General features: G+C 45.9%; 1 protein-coding gene across 1 annotated transcript in view; it reads left to right on the top strand.

Annotated features, from left to right (window-relative positions):
* Positions 1-276: 276 nt before the first annotated feature.
* Positions 277-16317, top strand: part of UBE2W (ubiquitin conjugating enzyme E2 W) — a 40041-nt gene continuing 24000 nt past the window's right edge. Inside the window, exons 1-2 of the mRNA XM_073679452.1 lie at positions 277-381; positions 14327-14418. Of these exons, the coding sequence (XP_073535553.1) occupies positions 367-381; positions 14327-14418 (107 nt within the window). The 5' untranslated portion in view covers positions 277-366. The remainder of the gene's footprint in view (positions 382-14326; positions 14419-16317) is intronic.

Below are 16317 nucleotides of genomic sequence, written 5' to 3'. Positions count from 1 at the left end.
CTTACAAACTGCGGTATAACAAAATTACCTCACACAGCGACCAGTAATCTGTGAGCGCCTCCTCTAGACTGGAGTTTTAAAGAAAACATTCACAATCAGATTAAAAATTGCAGAAATCATGAAGAGCTACATGCAGGTATCTATCCCCCCGTGTTTCTAGTCACAGGACAGTGATGAAGGTAGCACAGGATAGGGGGGAAGTACTGTAATGGACGGTACAACGCATGCGCAGCTTGTACTACTACCAACTGACCGAAACGCAGGCGCTCTGAGCGCGGTATCAACGCGCATGCGGGAAACGGCTTCGGACATGCAGGTCACGTGAGACGTGACGTCACCGCAAGCGGGAGGGGGTGGGTTCCCATCATGGCGTCAATGCAGGTGAGTGCTGTGCGACTGTAACACCCGGATGACCCCGGTCCGCACCTTCCTGTAGCGCAGACTGAGGGGGAGTCCGCCGGGTGCGGGGCCGGGAGTCACCGCGGTCTCTACACAATAGTACACAACTCCGTGCTGGCAGTGTGAGCTCCGTGCTCTGCCCCAGCGTCTCCGGCACCTGTCATGTCATGGCGTAGAAAGTAAAGTCTCCCACTTACACCGACACGGGAAGTGACCCCGACACTGGCCCACGTCCCCGGACACACAGCCTGCACGTGGGTGGGTGTATATATATATATATATATCTATCCCATGCACATGTCCTGTGTATGTGTATATGTGTGTATATATATATATATATATATATATATATATAATTTTGTGGTGTACACATATACATTCATATGTTTAATATTATATACATATGTCCTTTATGTGTGTATATATATAATATGATTACACATAGACACATTTTTAATATATATGTGTATATATAGCTCCTACACACTTGTGCGTGTGTATATATATATATCCCACGCACCTGTTCTGTAAAAAAAATATATATATATAGTGTAAACATATGCATACACATGTTTGATACATATACAGCTTCTACACACGTGTGTGTGTATATATATTTATATATATATATATATACAGTATATTGTGTATATATATACATACACATGCACTGTCCATCTGTCCTATAAAATAGATATATATTTGGACAGGACAGGTTGTATAGGATGTGTACACAGATATATACACCCCCACCCCCCCCTCTATACACACCTCCTACACCAGTAATACATACATGTATGAAGGTGTGTGTATAACATATATACATATATATATATATATATATATATATATATATCAGTAAAAAGTTTGGACACACACGTTCAATGGTTTTCTTTGTTCATATTGGAATGTGCACTTTGGGGATTAAGACCACGGCCCCACTATCAGTATTCGGTCAGTATTTTTTCTCAGGAGTGGGAGCCAAAACCAGGTGAGGAACAATCAGAGGAAAGGTATAATAGAAACAAGCAGGGCTGTGGCGTCGGTAAGCCAAACCTCCAACTCCCTCATACATGGCTCATGTTTAAGTGATAAATTTACTGTAGCACAGATTCATCTCAGCTAAAAGTCCAGACCCTTAGATCAGGAATAAGACAGACATTCATAGGACATTTCATAACTTTCCCAAATTCTTATGTAAAAAATATTCCCCACTAATTGCATTGAACTACCGTACCCAATTTATTATATTTTTTAGGAGTTGGAGTTGGTCCATTTTATACCGACTCCGACTCCACAGCCCTGGAAACAAGTGCACCAATTCTGCATTTATCTCCCACTCCTGAGGAAAAAATACTGACCAAATACTGATAGTGGGGTTGTGGCCTAACACTCAAGGCAGCAAAACCACAAACATGACTGTATAAGCCAAGTACATGCACTCAGTGCACCCTTTGCCTGGCCAACGTTTTAGTGCACTTTCCGTCTATCTCCGCCACCTCCCCTCCAGTTCGATTGACATCTCTGCTGAAGGGCAGAAATAGATGCACTGAACTGTTTGGCCGTACCAAGGGTGCACTGTGCACCTGTATTTGGTTTAATAAGTCTTTCTATGCTGACAGACGCCCTTTAAACCTTAGGTTTCTCAGAGTACTCCCTTTGTACTCTGATCACAGCTTTACACTCCCTGACATTCTCTCATCAGGTTGTCATCTGGAATGGTTTCCAAAAGTCTTGAAGCAGTTACTAGAGGTGCTGAGCACTTGTTGGTTGCTTTGCCTTCACTCTCTGGTCCAACTATCCCTCATTAGCTCTATAGGGTTAATGTTAGGTGATTGTGGAGACTGTCATCTGACACCACACACTCTCTCCTGCTTGGTCACATAGCCATTGCATAGCCTGGAGGGGTGTTTTGGGTCATTGTACTAATTATGGTCACACTAAGTGCAAACCAGACGAGATGGCATAGTATTACAGACAGGGCTGTGGAGTTGCAGTCGGTATAAAATGGACCGACTCCAACTCCTAAAACATATAATAAATTGGGTACAATAGTTCAATGCAGTTTGTGGGGAATATTTTTTCATAAGAATTTGGGAAAGTTATGAAATGTCCTATAAATGTCTGTCCTATTCCTGATCTAAGGGTATAGACCTTTAGCTGAGATGAATCTGTGCTACAGTAAATTTATCACTTAAACATGAGCCATGTCGGAGTCGTGGAGTCGGTGTCATGGAAATTGAGGAGTCTGAGTTCGTTTGCCTTACCGACTCCACAGCCCTGGTTTCAGAATGCTGTGGTAGCCATGCTAGGTAGGTGTGCATGGCTACCATCACACCTTCCCCGCCATGCTTCATGGTGGGCACCAAACATCTAGAAACCATCCGCTCACCTTTTTGGTGTTTCACAAAGACATGGTGGTTTGTAGCAAAAGCTAAATATACGAGGGGCGTTTATTAAAGATTTCCCCCTTCCTTGTATTGAATTTGTTTGTACATGTCCCCGCTTATTTGTAAAGTGCTGCGGAATATGTTGGCGCTATATAAATAAAAATTGTTATTATTATTGTTATCCCCTGGCCCACTTCCTGTGGACTGAGAGCAATGAAACTTGGCACAGTTATTAGTCCTTCTCTACATAGGTGCCACCTAGGGACAACACACCTCTCCCATCTCTTAAAGCAACTGTAAACACCCCACTTGTAGAAGTTGACAGGTTGCTCCAAAAGCCACGTTGTGACTTTGAAAATCAGAGTCTCATCATCTGGAAAATGCTTGCCCTTCAAAAATAACTTCATTTTTGGAAAAAGGTGGAAGTCGGACCGTGCAAGGTCGGGTAAATAAGGGGGATGCGGTAGAATTTCAAAGCCACAGGAGCATGCGTCCATTTGGGCAACATGTGAGTTGTGAACTGGTGCATTGTCTTGCAGAAGGCGAACATCTTTGGTGAGCATGCCACGTCTCTTGGTTTTGATGGCCTCCTGTAATTTCCGCAGCAGTGAAACATAGTATGCCCCAGTGATCATGGTACCTTTTGCTAGGAAATTCATCAATACTACTCCTTGCGGGTCCCAAAATACTGTGAGCATGACGTTGCCTGCCGAGGGTTGGGCACGTGCCTTCTTTGGAGGCAGTGAGTCAAGATTCTTCTATTGCATCGACTGCACTTGAGTCTCAGGATCATAGTGATGGACACATCTTTCATCCTGTGTGATCAGTCTGTTGAAAAAGTCCTCCTGGTTGCCATGGCACATCGTTAATAGAGCCTGAGAGCATTCAACTCGTTCCTGCTCCCGTAAAGGTGTGAGCAGCCGGGGAACCCAGCGAGCGGATACCTTATGCATGTGAAGATGATCTTGAATGATTTTTTCCACGGACCCCACACTAATCTTGACATTTTTGGCTAGGTGGCGAATGGTTACGTGGCGATTTTCCAAAATGGCGACCTCCACTTGCTGTATGGAGTGTTGTTCATCAATAGCAGAGTGGGGTCGCCCTGGAATTGGAGCTGTTTGCAGCGAAGTCCGACGACATTTCAATTGACGATGCCAGTTTTTGACTACATCATATGATGGAGAATCATCACCATAAACCTCTTTCATCTCATCGAACGTCTACTTTGGTGTGTGGCCTTTCAAGTAAAGGAACTTGATGACTGCTCTGTATTCCACTGGGTCCACCTCACACCACTTAAGCACCTTTTCAAATCAAGACCTTTATCAGTTCTGAGTTGCAAATTGGCACTTAACCTATAGAGAGTTATATCATTACACATGTGAAGTTTCAGCGTGATAAATAGAAGTGGTCAGGGGAAATCTTTAATGAACGCCCCTCGTAACTCATCTGACCATAGTACAGATTTTGATTGGCCTAAAAAAGTCTTATTTTCTTGTTTGCTGTATTTACTAGTGGCTTCTTTGCTGCTTCTCGCTGTCTCCTTTGTACACTTGATGTTGAGATCTGTCTCTTCATGTCTGTCCATGTTTTCTGAGGGCTGTTTTATAAGGTGATGTCAGTTTGCAGTTTCTGAGGCTGGCAACTGATGAACTTATCCTTAGCCTTCCTTTCCTGGAGTGGTCCTAATGAGACCCAGTTTCTTCATAGCATTTCTGATTTTCATGACTGCACTTTAGAATACTTTCAAGGTTTTAACAATTTTCCGGATTGACTGACCTTGTCTTAGTTGAGTGATTCCTGCCATATTCTGGCTTAGAACCTGATAGAGCTGCTTGAGAGAATACCAAGGGTGTGTAAAGCTGTCATCAGAGTAAAAGGGAGATACTTTGCGAAATCTAAGAATTAACACACATTCTGGTTTGTTTTACTCCTTGTCTCCATATATGTTCCTTCGTGGCTTTTCTACCTCCAGTCTGATTCTACAATGTGCACATTCCAATAAGAACAAGTAAATCATTTAATGAACAGGTGTGTCCAAACTTTTGACTGATGCTGCAGCAATTATGAAGTACTATTGAAACCCGACCACATTTAGGAGGACCCCTATTATTGTGATGTGACCATCGTCTTGCCAGGTAGAGAGGCATGATATGTCCCTCTGCAGAAAACATTTTTACTGCTCTTGTGTCCAATGGTGCCATGTTTTACAGCTCTCCTCTCGATGCTTGGCTTTGTAAGGCTCATATGCAGCTGATCGGCCGTGGAAATCCACACCACAGAGATTCTGGCGGTTTGGAGCTCTGTAGTTATGCCATTAGCAGGGTGTTGGTGACTCTTACGCACCTCAGCACTTAGTGACCCCGCTCTGTAACATTTTGTGGTCTCTACTTTGTGGCTGAGTTTCTACAGTTCCTAAACGCTTCCACTTTTCAATGATGCATCTTGTAGCTGATCGTGGAAATATTTAGGAAGGAAGAAATGTCATGGACTGACTGGTTACACCCATAGCATCTTATTACAGGACCACTCTCAAATTCAGTGAGCTTTTAGAATTTGCCATTCTGTCACAAATCTTAAAGGTAGATGGCATGGCGAGGGGCCCGATGGTATACACATGTAACAATGGCCCTGAGGGATAAACTCAAATTAATTTATTAGGACGTGTGTCCCAATACTTTTGTTCTTATAGGGAATATCCGATACACCTGTCTAGTTATACCCCTGTATATACATTCTCTCCTCTAGTCCTGTTATATCTGCGCTCCTTGTCTATTACATCACTTGGACTACACAACCTACACCCGCCCTATTATACTTCCTATACATCCCCTACACCTGCCTTATTACACTCCATATACATCCCCTACACCTTCCCTATTATGCTCCCTACACCTGCCCTATTGTGCTCCCTATACACGCCTACACCTGCCCTATTATGCTCCGTATACATCCCCTACACCTGCCCTATTATACTCCCTATACATCCCGTACACCTGCCGTATTACACTCAATTTAATCCCCTACACCTGCCGTATTATACTCCGTATACATCCCCTACACCTGCCCTATTATACTCCCTATACATCCCGTACACCTGCCGTTTTACACTCCATTTAATCCCCTACACCTGCCGTATTGCACTCCATATACATCCCCTACACCTGCCTTATTACACTCCATATACATCCCCTACACCTGCCCTATTATGCTCCCTATACACGCCTACACCTGCCCTATTATGCTCCGTATACATCCCCTACACCCGCCCTATTATACTCCCTATACATCCCCTACACCTGCCCTATTATACTCCCTATACATCCCCTACACCTGCCCTATTATGCTCCCTATACATCCCCTACACCTGCCCTATTATACTCCCTATACATCCCCTACACCTGCCCTATTATGCTTCCTATACACCTACACCTGCCCTATTATACTCCCTATACATCACCTACACCTGCCTATTATACTCCCTATACATCCCCGACACCTGCCGTATTATAGTCCATATACATCCCCTACACCTGCCCTATTATACTCCCTATACATCCCCTACACCTGCCGTATTATAGTCCATATACATCCCCTACACCTGCCCTATTATACTCCCTATACATCCCCTACACCTGCCCTATTATACTCCCTACACATCCCCTACACCTGCCCTATTATACTCCCTATACATCCCCTACACCTGCCCTATTCTACTCCCTATACATCCCCTACACCTGCCCTATTCTACTCCCTATACATCCCCTACACCTGCCCTATTCTACTCCCTATACATCCCCTACACCTGCCCTATTCTACTCCCTATACATCCCCTACACCTGCCCTATTATACTCCCTATACATCCCCTACACCTGCCCTATTATACTCCCTATACATCCCCTACACCTGCCCTATTATACTCCCTATACATCCCCTACACCTGCCGTATTACACTCCATATACATCCCCTGCACCTGCCCTATTATACTCCCTATACATCCCCTACACCTGCCGTATTACACTCCCTATACATCCCCTACACCTGCCGTATTATACTCCCTATACATCCCCTACACCTGCCGTATTACACTCCATATACATCCCCTACACCTGCCCTATTACGCTCCCTATACATCCCCTACACCTGCCGTATTACACTCCCTATACATCCCCTACACCTGCCCTATTCTACTCCCTATACATCCCCTACACCTGCCCTATTACACTCCCTAACATATATACATGTCCTATTTTACACCCGTAATATCTTTCCACGTTGCTTCTTTAATGGATGCAATGCACTGAGCTGTGTGCAGGGCACGGCCGCACAACATGGAGGATTTGCCTGGGGAATGTGCTGAACTTGTCATCAGGTATAAATGTGAATATGAAACTGTAGAAATAAGATGTGATTGTAGTGAAGTCTCCAGGAAAACCTTCTGAACTTTCACTGTTTCCTTCTTCTCTCTTCTTGTGTCGGGTATAACACAAACATGGATCCTGCTGGTGTAGACCAGTATGACCAGTGCGTCGGTGCTGCCAGCAGAAGTCCAGACATCACATGAGCCTCATAAACTATAGAAAAACTGGTTGTCCTTCTGTACAATGCGAGCGGTGTAATAACAGCATTACCGTCCCGTGTGAGAGGTTGTTTTACCTTCTGCTGGAGAACAATGTACTGAATGGATCTAATTCTCGGTGTCATAGCCTCCCTTATGTCCCCGACCCGATGACAAGCCAGCGTTCACACTCTAGGCGCCATGAGTTTATTGTTTTTATTCTAAATGAGTGGAATTGGGGAAGGCAATTTTCTGGCTATGTTATATACTTCCATTTTTTTATTATTATTATTACTGCTCCACGTCTTGGCATATGATGGGGGCAACCTTTGGGTACGTTAGAGAATACTCCTGGTTTACACCACTGGTTGAAAAATGAGATGTTGACAGAGCCTTAAAGGGGCATTCCAGTCTACAAAATGTAAATCCAGCAACTAGACGTGATAATATTTAAATCTGAGTGGGTCCATCACCACTCGTCAGATTGGGGGGGCTTGAGTCTCCCATTCTTTTGTTCTCCCCTGGCTGTATGACCATGGCCTGGAGTAGCTGAATGAACTAGCCATTGGCTCATTTGCCCTGCCGCTGCTCCTAGATCTATGGTGCTACTGAAGATAGCTTACGTGTTGCCATCATCATTACTCTCATAGACTATACATGAAGCAGCCGCTCCAATCAACGTCTCGGGTCAGGGGCAAACGAAGACCTGGCAGTGACATAAGTCATCATTTTTGCAGTCTGGAATCCACCTCTGCGTTACATTTCTTACAAGACTATAGAAGCTCTCGGGTTTATACTAATGTGAATGGTCATTAAATCTTCTGTATACTATTCCCTTCCTTCTACAAACTTTCCAAAATTTTTAGATTTTTGAAAAATCTTAAAACGTAGATTAAATTTTTCCTTTAAATGTAATTTATATGATTGGTATACATAGCGAGGTATTATTTATTTAGTTTATTACTTACCTGGTAAATCTCCTGCCTCTCCAATGTGCCCCAATAGAAGATAATCAGCCGCACTCACAGAGGATTCCAAATAAATGCTTGTATTTATTTCAATAGCATACCATATTTCACCACAGTGCTGGGTATCAGGACAGAAAGCGATAGGTTACATTTCAACCCCCCGGTCCCGGGTCTTTCTCAAAAGTGGTTCACCTCTCCCACTTGGCCGCCTGGACAGAGCAATGTTTGAGAAAGGTTACATTTCGACCCGTCTCAGTTCTATTGCTTTCTGTCCCGATACCCAGCACTGTGATGAAATATTGTATTCTGTTGAAATAAAAACAAGCATTTATTTGGAATCCTTTGTGAGTGCGGCTGATTATCTTCTATTGACTATTTGGATTCTCCAGTTTAGCCTGCCAACACTGAGTGTGCACCTCTATTTTTTACCTTTCCAATGTAACCCCGACAGTCCCTGTTAAAATTCCCTGGAGTTGTCTCATGACATCTATCCCCATGATTGCTTTAGCCAATCACTGGCCTCAGCAGTAACACTAGATTGATGAAGCTAGTGATTGGCTGCAGTGGTCACACATGTACACTGCTCATGACCGCAGCAGGAACGTAAACCTTGAGCAGTGGTGCTGGAGCGGCAGGGGCTTAATCAGAGGAGTAGCTGCTCTTTTCTTATTTCATTCCTTTAATCCCTTTAGTTTGTTTTGCCCATCCCAGAATACCTTTTTAAAGGGAATGTGTCACCCCCTCTGGGCAATATCGGACCTCTACTATGGGCCATACAGGTGATAGAAAAGTAAATCTATACTGTATGGCCCATAGCAGAGGTCTGACTGCAGAGAAATCTGGTTTTATAAAGCCTGTTTTCCAGAGGCTTGGCGTCAAGACGACAAGCAAACCCCTCCTATCTGCTTACTATTCCCCTAAATTGCGCCTCTGTGCTAAATTACCATATTCCCCTCCCCTGTACATCACAGGGGCCTGTGACAGGCCCTGTGACGTGCTCTGCTCTGCCTCTCCTCCCATGTATGCGCAAAGCTCCGCTCCCATGGGGTGCGCTTTGTTTCCCTCCGGCCCCGTTTGGCTGCATACTGCGCCACAGCCTTGTATTGCGCAAGCGACGGTGAGTCACTGAGACTTCCGCTCCGCTGGCAGTACACAACCAAACGGGGCTGGAGGGAAACCAAGCGCACTCCATGGGAGTGGCGCTTTGCACGGGAGGTGGGGCAGTGTGCAGGGGAGGGGGGGATATGGTAATTTAGCACGATTTAGGGGAATAGTATGCAGATAGGAGGGGTTTGCTTGCTCCGAGCCTCTGGAAAACAGACTTTATAAAAGAAGATTTCTCTACAATCAGACCTCTGCTATGGGCTATACAGTATAGATTTACTTTTCTATCACCTGTATGCCCATAGTAGAGGTCTGATATCGCCCAGGGAGGTGACAGATTCCCTTTAAATACTGTGGGCAGATTTAGCAATGCCGTTTTCTATTGTCACTGCAGTGCTAGGATGAGTGAGCGGGAGGGTGGGTTGTGTAAAGCCCCCTGACCTTTTTCTTGCCACATCTGAATTGTTTGTGACTTTGCACAGGGTATGAAGGTTTCCACCACGTTGCTGTGAGAGATGGTGGTGATCTACACGGGGTACAGCCTGACATTGGGCTGTTTGTATTTTATTGCCAGTGCTGCTTAGTAAAAGAAGTGAAGAGGTTAAGTATGATGGGAAATCCCAAGACAGCCAATTCATTCTTGCAGCTGAGGAGGAGAGCAGCGAGGTGCCATTTCTTAGGGCCTGATGAAACATTTGCATTTTATGTCCTCACTTGATTTCATTCATGTGATCGCTGTATTAGGAGAGATTGTAGGGCAGGATTCACATGGTATAATGTGATACGTAACAGTGCACACTTTTGCAACGTATGAACATGGCCTTAACGGAGTTGTCCGGAGTATAAAGGAATGTACTAACTACAGGGAATTTGCCAAAATAAAAAATAACTCATGATCAACTAAGAAATTCTCTGCCATTGCTCTGATGCTCTCTCACATGCCCTGCAGTGATGCCATGCCCACTATATGCTCGTGTCTGCTACATATAGTCACGGGCCTTGGCAATATCATGACGTATGATGGCGGCAGAGGTCATATGCACGTGGTTGGCACTCGCAGAACAAGTGAAAGGCTGGCGACCACCAGAGGAGCGGTGCTCGAGCAATGGGGGAAGTAGCCGCTGAGTATCTTTTCCCTGCTTTTAGTGCAATATGTTTTGCCCTTGGGTACTCGCCATGAAGGCACAGATGGCACAAGTCTTGACTATGAAATACATATATAGGACTGATGGATATGAGCAGCGAATGTGTGGAGTATACAGATAGATGACCCTGGGGCCATAAGGATCAGATCTGGAACTTTGTGATGCGGGAAGAACTGGGTGATGTGTCTGTAATTTGGATGCTACTGTATCACCCTCATCTAACAGCGGCCCAAGTCTATAAAGCATGTGTTCTCCCTGGATCCTGCACAGTCCACACCCTGAGCAGACAGCTGCAATAACAACATGGCAAACACATTTCCAGGATTTAAAAACCTATAAATTTCTGTTACCAAGGATATCGGTGCTTTAATGATCCCTGCTGCAACCCAAGCAGTGTTTGCATGCCCATTTATGTGAAATCCACATTGAGCGGACAATGAGAGGTTAAGGGTGTGTTCACACTGAGTTTTGTAAAGGAGTTTTTGGAGCAGCGACTCTCTAAAAAACATGAATTTTGATTGGAGAGTTGGAGAATAAAACTCAGCTCAGTGTTCACATGCTCTAACAGTGGTGTGTTAGATAAAAATAATATTTTTTTGTATTAACAAAATACATTTTTATTGGTACAGTCTTGATGACCTATTACGGAAAATAGTGCTAAGAAATGTGTACATGTACATTTCAGTGCCTATAAAGGTGTCATTTTTATAGATATAGCACACCCATAGGATCATGATAATGGGGGTTGTACGTCCTCTTGTGCTGAGATGGGGGGCCAGCAGAAGGGATCAGAGAGCTGGTCACACATACATACAATACTATCGGTCAGCGGTTGCTACGATAAGTGACTTAGAGATTTATAAAACTTTTGGAGATTCCGGTCTTCCAATTTCAGCATGTTTATGATATTGTGGATATACCACATATTTTGAGATATTTTTTAAACCTATTGGTAAAAGTGATGCAGTTGCCGGAGTGGGAGCTTCTGGGCATCTGTGAGGGTGAGATTTGTTCTCATATATTTTTTTTTTTACCAACCAGTCCAGACCCTTAAAGGGAACCTGTCACCATAAATAACGCTATTAACCTGCAGACATGCAGTTAATTTGCAGGTTAACTGCGTCATTATGCTGCCCGGTGCCTGCACGTAGCCCAATGCAGCGAGGAGAAAATTAACTTTATTCTCTCTGCCAGCATTCGGTTTCAGTCATCGCTCTGAGAATACGGAGCGGCGGCTGTCAGTCAGGGCCGGGGGCGCGGTTACTGCGGCCGCTCTCTATACTCAGAGCGGTGACTGAAACCACTGTGCCCCCATCTCCATGACTGAAACCGAATGCTGCCAGGGAGAATAAAGTTCATTTTCTCCCTGCTGCATTCAGCTGCGTGCAGGCACCGGGTTGCATAATAACGCTGTTAACTTGCAGATTAACCCCATATCTGCAGTGTGATAGTGTTATTTCTGATGACAGGATCCCTTTAAACAAAAATGCATCATATACTGAGAAGTGTTAAAATAAACTCATAGAAATGTTATTAGTTGCTCTCACTACATTTAGATGGCAGCATATAGGACCTGTGGCTCGGGAGCCTGATGTGGCCTGTGGGCCCATGATGAGTGGCTCGTGGCTGTCTGTCAGCTTGATGCATTATTACCAGGTCTTGCTAGAGCTGCTCTCCAGATGGTGACTTTTGTGAATAGCCCTGCTCAGAAGAGCAGATCTGGATAGGCTTATACTGGTGGGGAAATGGGGACAGATAAATAGGGTACTCTGGAGATCAGAAGATGTGGCCAGTTAAAGGGAAGCTGGAAACTGGATGCAATTTTGTGGTTGCAGTTCTTGATGTAGGAGTATCAAATTGGAGTAAGGTGGAAAGCCCTGAATGTAAAGTATACTGTTTATAAGGAACAGGGGCACAAGTGTCATTTCTGTGGGGAAGTTCTCTTCTGTCTCGGTGTGATTTTTGTGGGGAAGTTTTGTCTGTCAACATTACCGGTAATGGGGAGCTCTGGGCGTCACTATTGTGGGGTGGGGTCTGGATGTGGCATGTGTCCCTCAAGTTAAGGCTAAGTTCGCATGTCCAGTAATCATGCTTTAGAACGGATCAAGCAGCAATCCGTTGACAAAAAAATTGTGCACACAACTTTTTTTGTCCGCCTGAAAATACTGATTTCAATTGGATCTGTTTTTTTAACATTGAAGTCTATGGAAAATGGATCTTATAAATGGCAATCCTTTGTTCTCCCATTTGAAAATGATCCGTTTTTTGCTTACTGGAGGTGGATAAATAAATATTTAATATATACTATTGAACATGTGAGCTTTGACATAATCATCTATTTGAAACTGATCCAGTAAGCAAAAAACGTCTCTGTATGGAATGGGAGAACAATTGGTGACCATTTCACATATCCTTTTTCCATAGACTTCACTGTTAAAAAAGACCCAGCTGAAATTTTTTTTTTTTCAGGTGGACAAAGTTGTGTCTGCACAACTTTTTTTGTCAATGAATTGCAGCTGGATCCGTTCTAACTGATTTATTACTGGACATGTGAACTCAGCCTAAAGAAAGGTTGGGGACCATTGATCTAAATGCTTTTATCTTTGGTGTTCGCTCACAGTCCTGTTACAGATCCATTGTTTGCTGCCTGGTCGCATTGTTGCTATTCACATTTAGGCTGTGTGCCCACGATGCGTTTTTTAAGCGTTTCCGCAGAGGCACAAACGCTGCAGAAACTCTTAAAAAACGCATGGTAGAAGGTCTGCCATGTTCCCCAATGATAATCCGCATGTGCTGTGCACATGCTGCGGAAATTTCCGCTGCGGGTTATCATTGCGGAAAAAAACCCAGCACTACCAATTATTTTGCGGAAGCGCTGTGTTTTCGCCGCCATTGACTTTCATTGGAACGCATGGAATCCGCATCACTGCATCTGTACATGCAGAATCCATGCTTTTCAATGTGCGGATGGTACCCGGGTGTGGAGGACTGGAGACTCTCCTCCGGACCCGGGTACCATAGAACCTGTAAAAAAAAGAATAAAATAAAAAATAAATATTACATTTACCTTCTGATGGCCCGCGGTCTCCTTGTCTTCGCTTGCCGGCAGATCGCGGTGGACTGAAGGACCTGCGCTGACGTCATAGTCTTGTGACGGCAGGTCCTTCAGTGTAGTGTACCCCGAGCTGCCGGCAGCCAGGATGGAGCGAAGCAAGACTCCGGGGGCCATCAGAAGGTAAGTATAGATTTATTTTTTGACATTCTTTGGGGTCACACTATATAAATCCATGCCGTTTGCATGGATTTATATAGTGTGACCAAGTTGTCAAGCACTTTCCAAGTGATGCTAAAATCGCTTGGAAAGCGCTTGACAACCCGCATTTGGAAATGCAAGTGAAGAACGCTTCACATCCGCATGTCCCTGGCAGGAAAAACGCATGTACAATCCGCATGTACAATCCGCATGCGTTTTTTTCTGCCAGGGAGATGCAGAAACGCTCAGGAAAAAATCCGGAGCATTTCTGCATCGTGGGCACATAGCCTTATACTGTACTTCATGTGGGTCGTCTATGGTATTTTTATTTAAAGGTCATGAAATGTGCTCCTCCCTGCAAATAGGATTTGTGAATGCTGTAATGAAGTACCTTCCTGTAGTGACTGTATATTTTAATAACCTTAGTATAAATTATAATGATCTGTAGCAGTAACTGTATGCGAGCTCATCTATTAATATGACGCCTCGTTTAATTCTTTGCAGAAGCGGCTGCAGAAAGAACTGTTGGCTTTGCAGAACGAGCCTCCACCAGGGATGACCTTAAATGAAAAGAGCGTTCAGAATTCCATTACACAGTAAGTGAAATGAAAAGGATCTTCAACCGCTTCCTGTAAATGCATGGCCGGCATCAATAGCTCACGTTTAATGGGCTTTTCATTACACATGTGAAGGGGTTGGGGACGTCTGATCTGGAGGTATGTGAGCATTGTGCGGGATGTAGCAAAACTGTTGCAATGGAAAAGTAGAAGAGTCGCTCACAAAAAACATTACCATATTTTCGGACTATAAGACGCACCTAGGTTTTAAAGGAGGAAAATAGGAAAAAAACATTTAAGCAAAAAATGTGGTCATGATGCCCTGTTATGGGGGAGGGGGTCTGCTGCTGACACTGGTATTGGGGTAATGTCCCTCAATTCTGTTAATATCCTCCATCCTGGTATATATGGCCTCTCCTTCCTGGTATAAGTGGCCCCCATCCCTTCCTGGTATGCATGGCACCCCTTTATCCCCCATCCTGGCACCCCTTTATCCCCCATCCTGGTATGCATGGCACCCCTTTATACCCCATCTTGGTATGCATGGCACGCCTTTATTCCCCATTCTGGTATGCATGACACCCCTTTATCCCCCATCCTGGTATGCATGGCACCCTCTGAGCCCCCATCCTGGTATGCATGGCACCCCTTGAGCCCCCATCCTGGTGTGCATGGCACCCCTTGAGCCCCCATCCTGGTATGCATGGCACCCCTTGAGCCCCCATCCTGGTATGCATGGCACCCCTTGAGCCCCCATCCTGGTATGCATGGCACCCCTTGAGCCCCCATCCTGGTATGCATGGCACCCCTTGAGCCCCCATCCTGGTATGCATGGCACCCCTTGAGCCCCCATCCTGGTATGCATGGCACCCCTCTGAGCCCCCATCCTGGTATGCATGGCACCCCTCTGAGCCCCCATCCTGGTATGCATGGCACCCCTCTGAGCCCCCATCCTGGTATGCATGGCACTCCACTGAGCCCCCATCCTGGTATGCATGGCACCCCTCTGAGCCCCCATCCTGGTATGCATGGCACCCCTCTGAGCCCCCATCCTGGTATGCATGGCACCCCTCTGAGCCCCCATCCTGGTATGCATGGCACCCCTCTGAGCCCCCATCCTGGTATGCATGGCACCCCTCTGAGCCCCCATCCTGGTATGCATGGCACCCCTCTGAGCCCCCATCCTGGTATGCATGGCACCCCTCTGAGCCCCCATCCTGGTATGCATGGCACCCCTCTGAGCCCCCATCCTGGTATGCATGGCACCCCTCTGAGCCCCCATCCTGGTATGCATGGCACCCCTCTGAGCCCCCATCCTGGTATGCATGGCACCCCTCTGAGCCCCCATCCTGGTATGCATGGCACCCCTCTGAGCCCCCATCCTGGTATGCATGGCACCCCTCTGAGCCCCCATCCTGGTATGCATGGCACCCCTCTGAGCCCCCATCCTGGTATGCATGGCACCCCTCTGAGCCCCCATCCTGGTATGCATGGCACCCCTCTGAGCCCCCATCCTGGTATGCATGGCACCCCTCTGAGCCCCCATCCTGGTATGCATGGCACCCCTCTGAGCCCCCATCCTGGTATGCATGGCACCCCTCTGAGCCCCCATCCTGGTATGCATGGCACCCCTCTGAGCCCCCATCCTGGTATGCATGGCACCCCTCTGAGCCCCCATCCTGGTATGCATGGCACCCCTCTGAGCCCCCATCCTGGTATGCATGGCACCCCTCTGAGCCCCCATCCTGGTATGCATGGCACCCCTCTGAGCCCCCATCCTGGTATGCATGGCACCCCTCTGAGCCCCCATCCTGGTATGCATGGCACCCCTCTGAGCCCCCATCCTGGTATGCATGGCACCCCTCTGAGCCCCCATCCTGGTATGCATGGCACCCCTCTGAGCCCCCATCCTGGTATGCATGGCACCCCTCTGAGCCC

The sequence above is a fragment of the Phyllobates terribilis genome, unplaced genomic scaffold (assembly GCF_046119375.1).
Source record: "Phyllobates terribilis strain yellow unplaced genomic scaffold, ASM4611937v1 Scaffold_4__5_contigs__length_816908805, whole genome shotgun sequence".
Lineage (NCBI taxonomy): Eukaryota > Metazoa > Chordata > Amphibia > Anura > Dendrobatidae > Phyllobates > Phyllobates terribilis.
The sequence above is the reverse complement of the archived record's forward strand: the minus strand, read 5'-3'. Positions and strand labels throughout refer to the sequence as shown.